Below are 15,683 nucleotides of genomic sequence, written 5' to 3'. Positions count from 1 at the left end.
AGACCACGAGATCATGACCTGAGCAGAAGTCGGACCGTTCAACCGACTGAGCCACCCAGGCGCCCCGGCCAAGTTCAATTTCTTTACCTTAAAAGACACTTGGTAAGAAATCTGAGAGGATGGTTTTTATGGATTTGATTTTTGTTCCCAACTTTTAAATCTGTCTTGCTTTTATTTACTTTGATGATTATTTTTTAAAATTACTCACTTTTATTAATTGTCCCAAAGAATTCCTTATAGTTTACACAGAAACAGCTTATCTTTCACTGGTTACATCATTCTTAATTAAATTATATAACTGTAGTAAGTACAACCATCATAGGCATATTTGATGGTAAACACAATGGACTCTTGGTAAGTAAGTACACAACTGAGCTGGGAGAAAGTATGCAGGCAAAACAGAAGATAATTTAAACTTGCAGAGTTAAATGGGCCACAAGAATTAGTGTGTTTTACAGAGGAAATGAAGAAAGGTTAATCCAGAAAGCATATTAAGTGGTGCGGAGTTTACAGAACTTCCATTGTCATTTACGGCTCACTTACATCAGCACAGTTTGTTGAATGAACGTTGAATTTTGACTTTTTGTATTTTGTGTATTGTATCATATCAAATAACCTACTTTTTTTTGGTTGGCCTGGATGTAAAAATTCTTACCTTTACTGACTTAAAATTTCTTTCTTTATTTTAGCTTGCAATCACATGCACGAACAGGTAATGAAATTACTTTTAACGGCTAAATAGGTATTGCTGCTTTTTAAAAACTTTCTTACCTGGCATCCTTCTGTTGAAAAGTCAATTGATTGTCTAATCTCAATGTCAGTAGTTGCTTCTGGTGAAGAGCATCATTAAGTTTCTCCTCTAGTTCTTCAATCTTCATAAAAAAGAAAGAGGTAAATTACATGGTCAACTTTCAAATTTATCATTAAGAAATGTTTGAAAAATACTAAACGTAAAAAAAAAAAAAAGGCTACGGGGCGCCTGGGTGGCGCAGTCGGTTAAGCGTCCGGCTTCAGCCAGGTCACGATCTCGCAGTCCGTGAGTTTGAGCCCCGCGTCAGGCTCTGGGCTGATGGCTCGGAGCCTGGAGCCTGTTTCCAATTCTGTGTCTCCCTCTCTCTCTGCCCCTCCCCCGTTCATGCTCTGTCTCTCTCTGTCCCAAAAATAAATAAATGTTATAAAAAAAATAAAAAAAAATTAAAAAAAAAATTAAAAAAAAAAAAAAAAGGCTAAAGATGAATAGAGGTTCCTTTGCAATGGTTGTGTCAACAAATTACAGTCTGTTCATACAAATGGTTTTGAAACTGTGGTTTAAACTGCTGCCACATAAAAGTTTTTTTGCCAGGCTGTCCTCTAGTTCTGGTTTATTGAGGTCACTGGCTGGAGCCTCTGGGAAAGCTCTTTAATTGAATCCTTTGGCATGTGCCTATTTTCCTATTACCCTTCTCATGTCTGCCTGTAACATGGATACAGTGCCGGAGGTAGATCAGGCATCTGTGAAAACTACATGCTTAAAACAGCTGCAAAAACGTTAATAGGAACCTGTGCTCCTAACAATATCAAGGAATAACCATACCAAGCCAACTACCTATTTTCAGATTCCTGTTAAAACAGAGAAACAAAATTCTTATCCTGTGTAAGCTACTGTTTCCACAGTTCTGGTCTAGGCAGATACCATTTTCTAAATCTCTGGTACTAACAGCTGGTATTAACAGTGTTAATCCCTAAAACACTGGACAGCTGATCCAACCTTCTTCCACAGCAAAAATACCTATATCATGACATTTGACCTTTCAGGATTACTTGAATGCTTCCAATGACAGGAAGCTCAGTAACTTCAATCAGACCATTTAAATGTTAATAGCAAAAACAGGTTTATAGTCAGCAGAAATCTGCCTTTCCTGTGACTTCTATTATCAGGGAGTGATAATCTGATGAGGGAAATTTTTTTGTAATGCTGAATAATGAGATGTTCATCTCGTAACCCCAATGCTCAATGTATTGGTAAACCTTAGAGAATAAATAAGTGGCTAAAAATTCTGTTCCTTCAGAACCTAACTTCTTCACAAATTACATCTCTGAAACTGGAATGCATTTTACAATCTCTAGCACGTAACAATTTAACTTGGCAGTTCTTAATCTCAGTGATACAAGTAAGGGTCCACTTTACAATCAAGTTGCCTTGGATTTGATGAATTACAGAAGTGTAATTCTTCTACCGTATTTTTCCATATATTTGACAGCAAACATCTTACTCCCAAAGGGTCTCTAAGCAAAACAACCCTACTGCTCATGGACAAAAAAGCATGGTAATGTAGTGGAGGCAGCTATTCTGGAGAGTAATTTGACAGTACGCTCAGTTTAGTTAAGTCTACATATACCCTGTGAGCCAGAAATTCTACTCGTGAGTATATATGCCAAAGAAATGATCACACAGGTCCAGAAGAGAAATGTCTACAGAAGGCCCATGTTGCATGTGGTGGCAAAGAGTTGGGCGGCATCCTAAGTGCCTATCACTGTGGTAGTGGATGGATAGATTGGTAGACACACACAGAAATAATTATGTTGAAGTTAGAAGCAGAAGACTAGATATACCATAGTAACCATTATGATTTCAAAAGCAGCACTGAGTTGGGAAAAAAAATAAAAACTATGAAAGAGATAAACTCTAAAGCAAAACATGCAATTTACATTTATGTAAAGGAAAAAAATACCCATTTTCAAGAACAAATGTTTAAAAAAAAACCATTAAAACGGTTGCATAGAAAAGGGAAATGAGGGGCGCCTGGGTGGCGCAGTCGGTTAAGCGTCCGACTTCAGCCAGGTCACGATCTCGCGGTCCGTGAGTTCGAGCCCCGCGTCAGGCTCTGGGCTGATGGCTCGGAGCCTGGAGCCTGTTTCCGATTCTGTGTCTCCCTCTCTCTCTGCCCCTCCCCCGTTCATGCTCTGTCTCTCTCTGTCCCAAAAATAAATAAACGTTGAAAAAAAAAAAAAAAAAAAGAAAAGGGAAATGAGCCATGGGAATAAAAAAAGTACACAAAATAAAAAGTGGCCTTGGGGCGCCTGGGTGACTCAGTCTGTTAAGCATCCTACTCCTGAGCTGGGCTCAGGTCTGATCTCACAGTTCGTGGGATGGAGCTCCATGTCGGGCTCTGTGCTGACAGTGTGCTGACTGAATGAATCCCTGCTTGGGATTCTCTCTCTCCCTCTCTGTCACTCCTGCGTGAGCATGTGCTCTTTCTCTCTCAAAATAAATAAGTAAACATTGAAGAAAAATAAATGGCCTTGGCAAGGATCAGTGATGATTAGGTGACATAAACTCAGGAATATGCTAATCCGGTTTTCTACATTTGCGGTCCAACTGGAAAACCACAACAATAAAAACTGTACTAAGCACTACGTGGTACAAAAATAATATAGTGCTGAATAAGTATAGTAGCTATAGTTACTTATTTTACTGCAGGTATCATGAGCTATGTACATTGATTAATTGAATCTTCCCAACAACTCCATGAAGTAAATACTACTATTTTTCTTATTTTACGGAAAATAAGAGACTAACAAGTTAAGGGATCTGCCCAAGGGCAGACAGAAACAAATAGACAACAGGAAACAATCAACAATAGGAAACTATTGTAACAGATAGAAAACCACTGGACACACTGGTAAAATACCAAGTGACCTAGACTAGACCAAGTCACCTAAGTAGGTGACTGTACAGACAACCTAAGAACATGTTAGGAGATTCACTAAGAGTATGGGCTTTAGATCTCTTGGTTTGAATCCTACCTGGCTCCATCACTTCCATCTAAATGGCCTTCATATGCTATTAACCACTTGTGATTCTGTTTTATCCAAAGTGAAATGGAGTTCAGTCCCTCATTTAAGAAACAGTTGCATACTTACGACGTGTCAGGAACTGTTTTAAGTGCTGGAGATGATGAGACACAAGACTACAAAGAAACCCCTGTTCTCATGAACCTTACAGTCCATTAAAAGAGACAGATACCAAAAAAAGTCAGGTAGTTCCTATGAATACACATATAAAGTATAAAAAATAAAATGGGTGAAAAATGAGGATATTATTTTAATAGGCAATAGCAACAATAACTAATATTGTGTGCTTTTACCAAATATCAGGAAGTGGGCTAATTTATCATATTGATTCATTTCATGTTAAGGGGCAGGGAAGATCCTCCTAAAAGCACTTACACCTCACAGAGTTGTTGTGAGGTTTAAATGAGGTAACACATGAAAATCTCATAGAACAATGTATGGCACAGAAGAAGCACTCAATAAAAGTTAGCCATTAATGTTTTTAAAAAGTGTACCTAAATTACTTCTTTACTTCATGAAGATGTTGGGGTTTAGGACACCTCATTTTACTAGGGAGGGATGGTCAACAATTTTTTCTAGTGGCAAGATACTGAAGTATGTTGGTATAATTGGCAAGAGCTAAAATAGGAGGCTGACTTAACAGGAAAGAAAGTGTAAGTGAAACAACAAAATGGGGGCGGGTAGGAAGAGGTGGGATCAAGAGTAAAAGTGGAGAATCTACTGTTGGAAAGAAAAGATTTTTCTCAGAGACAGAAGTAGTAAGAATTAAGAAGTGTCTCCTATCTTTCTGAAATCACTGTAAATTTCTTAGAACTAGTGACAATTTTACCAGGTCTTACATAAAATACTCCATACCTATAAATAAACACACAAGAGGAAAAAAAAAAAAAAAAAAAAAAAACAAGGACTAAGACATCCCTTCTTATTTGGCAAAAACCACTTGTTAAACACTATGGTAACTGAAATTCCACTTGGTTCTAAGACACACTAACTATCAAACAGAAACAAATCAAAGAAACCAAATCCCCTGGACAGAGGACTATACAGACTCACTAACCTAATTATGATCTTGATTGCCCCTATCAAACTAGTTACATCAGGGTCAATTCTCAATGAAGCAGAAAACAACTTGGCTGGGAAAAACACCTAAAAAGATATACCTCACACATGCTAGATTCAAAAAATTGGGTTTACAGAGGCAATTCATCCCTGCCCAACTTCAAATCATCCCCTCCTTCAGGGATTTTTGTTCAGTACACAGCAATATAATTCACATCCTCTCTCCTTCCAGAAAGTTTTTTTTTTTTTTAACTATGCAAGAAAATATAACTTACTTCTTGAAATGATAAGCATATCAAGTGCAGATTACATATGCATAATTTTAATTCTTATTTCTCTGCAGTTTGAAGACAATAAAGCACACAGGTAACAAAAATTACACCAAATCTTACCTTTGTAAGATAATCCACTTTCAAGTTGTCTATCATCATATTTTTCTGGGATAGTTCTATTTTCAGTAACTGAATATTATGAAGTAGTTCTTTACGTTCAATTAGTTGCTGGGTGATTTTAATTTTCCCATCTCGTTCTTCTGATGATGAAATATCATCTGTAGGAATTGTTGTTTCTAGACTAATATCTTCAGATTCCAGAGAGCTAGAGATGTTCACCTTTTTTGATGCCTTGGCAATTTTTCGAGACATCTTTTTTATGGGTCAGTTTTCTTCTCCAGTTCTATTTCAATTTCCTGAGGGTTAAAAATATTTATTTAAATGTACTCAAACATTCTTAATGGAAAGCATAAAGAATACTAAAGAGACACTAAGGATGCCTAAGTAATTATTAGACAATCTGGAGGACCCCTCGTTTAGGACAGATTAGTAAACTATGGCTCAAGTCAAACATTAAGCTCATTAAGCCTGACTATGAATTTGCGCTTGATGAATAAAAAACCCTGGTCCTGGGGGCCGGAATCTTACTTGGAGGAAACAAAGAAATCTTGGACGTAAAGGATAAAAGCCATAAGTGAGTAGTACCCAGGAACACTATCAATAAAAGGAGCACGCATTCGAGATGAGATTAGCCACTTCTGAGTTGATAGGTGGAAGGTTATGTAGAAGTAGGATTTAGAGCAGTAAAAGAAAAAAAAAAACAAACATGCAGGAATTAAGGTTGGCGAATATACCCAACATCAGAAGATAGTGGTCGTTCGGCTGGGGCCAAGTCTTTCTGAATTTGAGTAGGACTCGCCCCACCCCTCATATACAAACACACATACGACCTTAATAATCGAGATTCCAGAGAATCCTCAAGTGTCAAAATGTGTCCGAAATTTACTCCACAATGAGGCAACACTGAAGACTTTTAAAAAATGGGAAGACAGTGAAATGAATACGTTCTAATAGACTTCCACATAGAATAAAAACAAGAATGTAGAAAAGAAAAATTCAAGTGTTTTAAATCGAATTTCTTACCCTTTCACAAGGGTTTTAGAAATTCTCGTGTTTTAATACTAAACGACATAATAAGTTATTTACGGTACTACAGATATCAGCTTTTCTAAACTGAATGATCAGAAAAAAAGATGTATGGAGGGGAAACGGCACCCCTCCTTTCAAAGGAAAGAGGGTAAAGAAAGGCGAAATCAGAGAAAGGCAGCATCTGGGTTACAAAGGACCAGCGCCTGGGACTGCCCACACGTGCGACAGTGAAGAAAAACCAAGCCTGGCAGCCTAGGATTCCCTACCCCGCGCGGGAAAGGAAGGGCCAGCGCGGCGCGCTACCTCGAAAGCTTCAAATTACTCCACGTCGAAGGCTGGACCAGCCACCCACCCACCGCGTCCACTTCAAGGACCTGAAAGCGTCTCGGAACAGAAGCTCAGGTTGCAGCCCCTTAACCAGTAATCTCAGGTCGGAGACCGTTAGGACCCGTCACCAAGACAACCACTTCCGCGCCCCGAGGAGGACGGAGGAAGCGGCAGCGTACAGTCGCCGGAACTCAGACTGGATCCACCCCGACGCGGGAAGCAACGCATGCTGGGAGCTGTGGTCCACAGGCGGGTCCCGCCTAGATCGTGGATGGAAATGGCTCCGAGATCTGCCAATCCTCCCGAGTTTCTAGTTTTTGCCCAATCCTCGCAGCCCTCAGAGAGCCAACCAATGTCAGCCTCGACGTTTTCCCGCGAGAGGTATTTACTAATACCCTGGAGCGGGAAGGGGTGAACTTCGGGGTAAAGTACAGTCGTGCGGTAGGGCTGCTGCTTGTTACTCTTCACCGGAAGAGCGCGGTAAGGGTCGGGATTCTGCGCTGCCAGCAAGATGCTCAAGTCCAAGACTTTCTTAAAAAAGACGCGGGCAGGTGGCGTGATGAAGATCGTGCGCGAGCATTACTTGCGGGACGACATCGGCTGCGGCGCGCCCGGGTGCGCGGCGTGCGGCGGTGCCCACGAGGGGCCGGTCCTCGAGCCGCAGCCCCTGGATCCGGCGAGCAGCCTGTGCCCCTGGCCGCACTACTTGCTTCCTGACACCAATGTGCTGCTGCATCAGGTGCGTCCGAGGGCGGGAGATCCGGGGTCTTTTCGGCACCACCAGGAGAAGGGGGTGTGACAGAATAGGGAAATTGAGGCCCAAGGAGGCGCGTCTTGGAAAAGCATTACCTACTTAGGGAGAGGCAGACCCTTGCCTCCTGTCCCCCAGGCCAAGGTTCTTTTCTTTGTATTGTGGGTTTTTTTGTGTGTGTGGGGTTTTTTTTTTTTTTTTTTTGAGTTCTTGGAGTCATAAGAATTTTAGGTTATTTTTCTAACTCCTGGTGTCTCTTCTGCCTTAGATTTTAAGAGTCTGGAGGCCGGGGACCTGGGCTTCTGTGGCCTCCAGCCTGCGACTCCCAGGCAGCTTGTAAGTGCCTACGAATGAAAACCATGTGGGCCAACGTATTTATTTATTTATTTATTAACGGTCTTAATTCTGCGAAGTTTTGTATTTAGTCTGTTTAATATGTGCTATTCTCTAATAGACCCGAAGGGTTTTCTGTAGCAAAATAGCTCCTTAGTTTAACGTATATTTAGTGTTTGTTTTTTTAAATCGACACAGTTTTATGTTTGGCAGAAACAGCTTATCAGTGAACATAGGAAAGTTTAACTTTACTTATTTTTTCATTCTTTTAAGATCGATGTTCTTGAAGACCCAGCTATCAGGAATGTAATTGTACTGCAGACGGTTCTGCAAGAAGTGAGAAATCGGAGTGCTCCTGTATATAAACGAATCCGAGATGTGACTAATAACCAGGAGAAGCATTTCTATACGTTCACTAATGAGCACCATAGGTAGGGGAAATTTTTATGTTAATTATCAGAAAACCATACAATTGGCTAAATTTGGGGAAGAGTTCCTGCCAGTAACCGTGACATTGTCAGAAAACATGTGGTAAGTTTCATACTTATGGGAGTGTTATTTGATTGTTACACAATTGTACAGACATAATGCTCAGTGGACCTCACTAAGGTCATATAGTCATTAGTTCAAACCTAGAACTAAGGTCTCTGGACTCCTAGGCTGCAGTCAGTACTTTTGTTTCCAAAACGTTTTCATTTTGAGTTGGTTTTAGCATGAGTTGAGCAATAAGAATCTTGGAAGATGATGGGGTGCCTGGGTGGTTCAGTCGGTTAAGCGGCTGACTTTGGCTCAGGTCATGATCACGTGGTCCGTGGGTTCGAGCCCAGCATGGGGCTCTGTGCTGACAGCTCAGAGCCTGGAGCCTGCTTCGGATTCTGTGTCTCCCTCTCTCTCTGCCTCTCCCTGGCTCGCGCTCAGTCTCTTCTCTCTCTCAAAAATAAAAACATTAAAAAAATTTTTTTTCAAAGAATCTTAGAAGATGAGATTTTCCTAGGTTCCTAGAATACTGTGTTATTTGATGTCAACATAGATTGATAAAATGTAAGAGTTTATGAAAGAGAGGGTTTAACAATATAAAGCAGATTTATTAATGGGTTTTTAAAAGTTAAACTAATACCTTATAACTGATCACATTGAAGAAGATAAGGTTAAGAAACAGACTTCTTTGTTGTATTTCAGATTTACACCCTTTCAGCATAAGGGTGTGAAAATAAATTGCTACTTCTCTCCCCCCCCCATTTATTGTTATTTGTTTTGTTACATAAATAATCTGGGTTGACATATAGTATAATTTTACTACATTAAGGCTTCTCAACCTGCCTTAGCACTGTTGACATTTTGGACTGAATAATTCTTTATTGTGAATAGGCTGTCTTTTACATCATAGGATGTTTAGCAGTATCTTGTGCTTCTACATGCCTGTAGTGACCCCCAGTCCCCCTCTATTCACAGAGTTGTAACAACCCAGAATGTTTCCAGACATTGTCAAATGTTCCTGGGCAGCAAAATCACCCTCAGTAGATTAGACGGTAGAATTCTGGTAATGAAATCTCATCAGAATATGCATATTTGAAAATACTTAATTTCTCAATTTTCTCTTATTTATTTATTTTTTTAAATTTATATTCAAGTTGGTTAACACACAGTGTAGTCCTGGCTTCAGGAGTAGAACCCAGTGGTTCATCTCTTACATATGACACCCAGCACTCATCCCCAAAAATGTTCTCCTTAATGCCCATCAACCATTTAACCCACCCCTCCAGCAACCCTCAGTTTGTTCTCTGTATTTAAAATTTTCCTTTGGTTTGCCTCCCTCTGTTTTCATCTTGGTTTTTTTTCCTTCTCTTTATTTTTATAGCGCCAATTTAGGTATTATTCTTGTAAAAATCATTGGTAAAGCACTTGTAGTCATCTTATTCTTAGCTTTTTGAAATTCAGAAAATTTACTTGTTTTTCAGTGCAGAAAGACCAAGTTTTTGTGGAGCATTATCATCAGATTCTTCATCAGAGGTTAGCAGTTTTTCTGCCTAAGTGCAATGAATATAGCTTAGCAATACTGGAGTTGGTGGGAAGAATCTTAGGACACTTGGGCAAATCTCATCCAAGATTCTATTGCTCAAGTCAAGCTAAAACCAATTCAGAAATTAATGATTGTGTCTAACTGATAAGCTTAAAGCATTAGCAGGGGCATTTAATGGTGAGGAATGAAGCAGTTCTGAAAACTATTAATACAAGTCTAAGATTCTAAAGTTGAATCTATTACTTGTAAGTACTAAAAGTTTTGCACTAAATTTTGTTATTTAAATTTGGTTTTGAAAAGCAATTTTAAGGAAGTAAGTATGCCAACATATTTGGGAATTTAGAGTGGATAGACTAGGAAGGAATATGCAGTCATTATTTGTATGTGGTCTTTCAGTCTTTAGATAACCTCTTCCATTTTATTAAGTGCTTACTGTTGGTAATTTATATGTGTTGTGTATTTAATGACTGTAGAATCATATGATTAGAACATCCTCTTTGTAGCTTTTGAGAATTACTGTTAATCTGTACTTCAAATAATATCTTATCAAACCTGAAAAGTTTTATTATAGTTTTTACAATAAATTGTTATTTAAGATCTCAATCTAAAATATAAATTCTGCTCTTGAATATTTTTTTGTGAAGTAAAATTGTTTTAGCCTTTTTATAGTTTCATTAATAACATGATTGCCTTATTTTTCAAGCAATCATTGTCTTAAAAACTATAAGGTTCTCATATATTTCCTGAGGCATGAATCTGAATGCGCTCAAGAGGAAAATACGTACCATGGACTTTTAAGTTTAGCATATATGTCCTAAGCCTTTGTATATTATTTCTGTTGGTTTTCATTTATTTCATTTTCTCCTTTGTATTTAGAGAAACTTATGTAGAACAGGAACAGGGAGAAAATGCTAATGACAGAAATGATAGAGCTATTCGAGTAGCAGCAAAATGGTACAATGAACACTTGAAGAAAATGTCAGCAGAGAATCACCTGCAAGTTATCTTCATAACAAATGACAAGAAAAACAAAGAAAAAGCCATAGAAGAAGGAATACCAGCTTTCACTTGTAAGTCTAAATGTAGAAACTGTTAATTTTTTTTTTAGTTTATCTGTTGTTTTTTTGTTTTTTGTTTTTTTAAATTTTTTTTTTAATGTTTATTTTTGAGAGAGAGAGAGAGAGAGAGGGACAGTGTGAGCGGGGGAGGGGCGGAGAGAGAGAGGGAGACACAGAATCCAAAGCAGGCTCTAGGCTCTGAGCTGTCAGCACAGAACCTGACGCGGGACTCGAACTCACAAACTGTGAGATCTTGACCTGAGCCGAAGTCGAACGCTTAACTGACTGAGCCACCCAGGCGCCCCTCATCATTTGGTTTTGAGAGAGGGAGAGCACATGCCAGTGGAGGAAGGGCAGAGAGAGAGGGAGACCCCAAGCAGGCTCAACACTGTCAGTGCAGAGAGTCCAATGCAGAGCTCGAACCCACAAACTGTGAGATCATGACCTGAGCTGAAATCGAGTGAGACACGTAACCAGTTGAGCCAGTCAGATGCCCTGAAGCTGTTAATTTTTATAGGCATTTGCAAATATGAACTACCATCAGACCCTTGGTCAGATGGTCACTTGAATATTTAATATTTTCATGTTTCTATATAACTTCATGTGATATTTTGCATTTTTAAATTTCTCAGCATTTCTCAGCCAAGTAAGTTGTGGTGGCCAGTGGCTGGTAACTTTCCCCATCACCCTTTGTACTTGGTTTTGTAATAAAAACTCATAGATATGCTTAACCTGATACTTCTGCTTAGACATGACCATATCAACAGATGCAGGTTTTAAAAAGAATTGATAGATGTAATATAAACAACATTATTCATGTTTTCTTATCTAAAAAAAATCACTTGATTTTATTGAGAACAACAAAACTTACTTTTCAGGTGAAGAATATGTAAAGAGCCTAACTGCTAACCCAGAACTCATAGATCGTCTTGCTTGTTTGTCTGAAGAAGGGGTAAGTTTGAGTTTGTTTTATTTTGTTTTTGAAAAGTGAGAGTATTAAAATGGCCACTTTGGGATATTAGATTTACAGTTAAACAAATTAAAAAATGGGAATATCAGTAGGTAAGCTGGAGTTCATTAGGAGCTGGGTTATAAACAAGAGTGACTATAATAGGCTTATTAAAATAACATTAAAAAAATTTTTTTTAATGTTTGTTATTTCTGAGAGGGAAAGAGAGAGCGGGGGAGGAAGAGAGAGAGAGAGGGAGACAGAGGATCCAAAGCAGGCTCTGTGCTAACAGCAGAGAGCCTGATGGGGGCTCGAACTCACGAACCTTGAGATCATGACCTGAGCCGAAGTCTGATGCCCAACCAACTGAGCCACCCAGATGCCCCCAAAAATGCCATTCTTAAAGAAAGACTTTCTAAACTAGCATTGTTCATTAATACACTCTCAGCAACCTGAGTAGGACCTGTCACGTGGTGGCACCATTAGAATGAATGGATAAAGGAATCCATAGCTGGTTTGTGAATAAGGCATAAGGATTTGACCAATAAGGAAGTAGTGTGCAGTGCAGACAGAGAGCATAAAGCTGTAGCATTAGTCCTGAAGGAAGAAGGGAAGGAACCATAAGAGATAGCACAGGAAGGGTAGGGGCCATCTAACAAAGGTCTAGAATTTATTCTGTAGGTCAGTAATTTTTAAACTATCTTATTCTAAAGGACTGCTATGAAGAGAAAGATAGCAGATAGGATTCTGGGCTTCCTACCTCATAGGCAGGCTGAAAGAAATTAAGAGTATATGAGAGTATGCCTGGGAGGAATGGGGGAGAATGATCAGAAATGTTATTCATTGGAAAGACCATTCTGATTCCAATTTGTAAGATGATGCATTGTATCAAGGGCAAAGTTAGAGGCAGAAAGAGGAATAAAGGGATTCTTACAATAGTGGGATATGGGAGGGCATGCTAAGTGAATCAGTGAACCTCATGGGCACTCACTTCCTTATATATAAGGTAGATTTAGCAATGACTTCATAGCATGGTTATAAGAGTCAAATGAAATAACAGTATTAATAAAATTCTTATTTCACTGCATGGCACATAGCTACGGTAAATGTAAATGGCAGCTATCGTTATTATAGAAACATATTTTATGTGATAGGACATTAGACAGACATCCAGCCTTTCCTTCACCCTGCTTATCTTCAATCATGATTATTTTACAAAACTAAAACGAAGTGAGAAAATAAAAGGTGGGCTTGATATTTTTTTTAGAATATAGATTCAGAGACTGCTCTAACAGGTAGCCACTAGTTGCATCTGGCTGTTTAAGTTTAATTCAGATTTAAATCAGTTTAAATCTCAGTTGCATTACTCACCTTAGAAGTGCTCACACTTGTGTCCCATGGCTACCATATTGGAGATCACAGAAAGCATATTCCTATCTCAAAGTTGTTTTGGATAGCACTGGTCTAGAAGGAGAAAGAAGTAATCTAACATTGGTAATGTATAATATTTGATCAAGGATTGTTTTAAGGTTAGTGTAGGATAGGGTGAAATTCCAGCCAGTTCTGTTGTAATACAACATGTATATTCAAGTTCACTGTGTCATGCAAATTCATGTATTAAAGGCAGCAGAGCTAATGGGAAAATGAGCTTGGGGCACACTCAAAAACTGAGTGAAGTGGTGGAAAGAGAGTTATCTATATTTGGACAAAAAGTTGTTAGGTACGTGAAGATGATGTGGAATCTGAGGTAACAGACGTTGGAGAGGTGAGTGTGTTTTGCGGGTTCCTGAGCGGCTTTGTTCAGCTAGCTGCAGTTTCCTGTGTTCACCCAGTATCTTTTAATATGTTAGTTGCATCAGAGCCCATTCATGTTTTCAAAACAAGCATAGGAAAACTGACTGTACTTAGTACCTAATCCAGATTTGTGATGTCAAGGCTTCCTGGTGCAAGTAATGTCTAAGCTGAGATGTAAAGGATACTAACTAAGCAAATTTGCTTCAAGACAGGGACGTTTTAGTTGAATTATGTTAGGGCATTAGCCATGTTAGTAACTGGGGAAGAGCATTTCTTACAGAAGAAGGCTAGCAAGTTCAAAGGCTCTGAGGTTAGAATAAGTTGGCAAGATCCAGAGACAGTGAAAAGTGTGCCTAGGATAGAGTAAGCAAGGGAGAAAATGTTACAAAGGAAGTGAACAATAAGGCAGGGATCAGATCACGTAGGATTTGATGAGTCATGGTGAACACCTTAGATTTTAGTCCATGAGTGCTGGACAGAGGTTGAATGGGAGAATAATAAGATCCATCTGGCTGCTCTAAGAGAACAGATTAGAAGCAGGGTCCTCTAGTCAGGATATTTTAGGACTCGGCAGGGTAGAAAATTGGACCATGGTAGTAAGCAGTTAAGGTAGTGGGAAGTAGTCAGATATTGGGTATATGTTACAGATAGATGTTTTAGGACTTGGTGTAGATTGGTTGGGGCTATGAAAAATATGGATGACCTTAGGTGTTTTACCTGAGCAACTAGGTGGCTAGTATTGCTTTATTTACACAGGTTGAAGGGAGCGAGTGAGATTGAGTGAAAAATCAGAGGTACGATTTCAGACATTTAAGTTTGAGGTAACTGTTAGAGCTGTCGGGCTTTATGGTATGAGTAGTTGGATATGCAAATCTGTAGCCCTTGAGAGAGTTTAGGACTAGACATACAGACATACTAGAGAGATGAATGTGGATCTCATCAACATACAGGTGGCGTATAAAGCCACAAGACCAAATGAGAATATGTGAGGCCGGGATTGGCATAGACGACTTTTTTTTTTTAAATAGGTTTGTTGAAGTGTAAGTCCCATACCATGCAACCCATCTATTTAAGACGTACATTTTTTAGTATAGTTACAAGATTGTGCAGCCATCACCACAATCCAATTTTAGAACATTGTCTTCTCTTCCAAAATAAATTCATATCCATTACCACTCGATCTCAGTCTGTCCCTGAAATGCCTTTGCTTTAGCCCCACCCAACTGCTAACCTATCTCTGTAAGCTGTCCCATTTCATATAAATGGAGTAATGTAAAATGTGGTCTTTCTTGACCACTTTTGTTTCTCTTTGATACATAGTTAGGTATGTGCAAGTGGACTTGATTCATCGTATGGTAATTTTACGTTTAACTTTTTGACGATCTGCCAGACTGTTTCCCAGTGTGTGCCGCAATTTACATTTCTGCCAGCAGTGTATGAGAATTCCAGTTTCTCCATATTCTCGTCAGTACATGTTGTCTATCTTTTTCATTATAGCCATTTTAAAGAGTGTCAAATGATACCTCATTGAGGTTTTGATTTAATTTGCATTTCCTTAATAACAGGGTGCTGAACAATTTTTCATGAGCTTATTGGCCATTTGTATATTATGTGTAATATATTTTTTAATTTGTATATGTGCGTGTACATGTCTATTCAAATGCTTTGCTTGATTTTTAGTTGGGTTGGCTTTTTATTACCGAATCATAAAGGTTCTTTTTTATAATCTGGATACAAGTTTCTTATCAGGTACATGATCTGCAAATATTTTCTCCCTGGCAAGCTTTTTTGGTAAAGGATCAGATTGTGGATTTTTTTTTAGCTTTGCAGGCTATATGGTCTCTCTCACAAATTCTGCTGTTGTAGCATGAGAGCAACTATCAATAATAGATAAATGAGTGAGCCTGGGTGTGTTCCAATGAAACGTAATTTACCAGAACCAGGCAGCGGGTTGGACTTTGGACTTGGTGTGTGGGCCGTAGTTTGAGTGGCCCTGATATAGGGAAATGAGCGTAGGCTGAACAGAGAAGAGGTCCAAGAGCCCTTGGGCTCTCTAAGAAGAAGTCAGAAACATGAGGGGAACCAGTAAATGAGATACAAGAGGAAAAGCAGGTGAGTGTGAAGTTCTTGGAAGCCC

General features: G+C 39.0%; 2 protein-coding genes across 4 annotated transcripts in view; one reads left to right on the top strand and one right to left on the bottom strand.

Annotated features, from left to right (window-relative positions):
- Positions 1-6,873, bottom strand: part of PIBF1 (progesterone immunomodulatory binding factor 1) — a 209,735-nt gene extending 202,862 nt beyond the window's left edge. Inside the window, exons 1-3 of the mRNA XM_043580403.1 lie at positions 6,618-6,873; positions 5,286-5,581; positions 772-872 (exon numbers count right to left, since the gene is read on the bottom strand). Of these exons, the coding sequence (XP_043436338.1) occupies positions 772-872; positions 5,286-5,537 (353 nt within the window). The 5' untranslated portion in view covers positions 5,538-5,581; positions 6,618-6,873. The remainder of the gene's footprint in view (positions 1-771; positions 873-5,285; positions 5,582-6,617) is intronic.
- Positions 6,874-7,088: 215 nt separating this feature from the next.
- The window catches only part of DIS3 (DIS3 homolog, exosome endoribonuclease and 3'-5' exoribonuclease), a 28,156-nt gene continuing 19,561 nt past the window's right edge, over positions 7,089-15,683 (top strand). Inside the window, exons 1-4 of one of the 3 annotated variants that reach the window (XM_043580388.1) lie at positions 7,089-7,380; positions 7,661-7,728; positions 10,622-10,815; positions 11,682-11,755. In XM_043580388.1, coding sequence (XP_043436323.1) covers positions 7,153-7,380; positions 7,661-7,728; positions 10,622-10,815; positions 11,682-11,755 — 564 coding nt within the window. In that variant the 5' untranslated portion in view covers positions 7,089-7,152. Of the gene's footprint in view, positions 7,381-7,660; positions 7,729-7,998; positions 8,157-10,621; positions 10,816-11,681; positions 11,756-15,683 lie in introns of those variants that run through there. The other 2 variants (XM_043580367.1, XM_043580378.1) reach the window with 2 other exon arrangements.

Source organism: Prionailurus bengalensis, chromosome A1 (assembly GCF_016509475.1).
Source record: "Prionailurus bengalensis isolate Pbe53 chromosome A1, Fcat_Pben_1.1_paternal_pri, whole genome shotgun sequence".
Classification (NCBI taxonomy): domain Eukaryota; kingdom Metazoa; phylum Chordata; class Mammalia; order Carnivora; family Felidae; genus Prionailurus; species Prionailurus bengalensis.
Note: the sequence above shows the minus strand (reverse complement) of the source record. Positions and strands in the feature narration are given on the sequence as shown.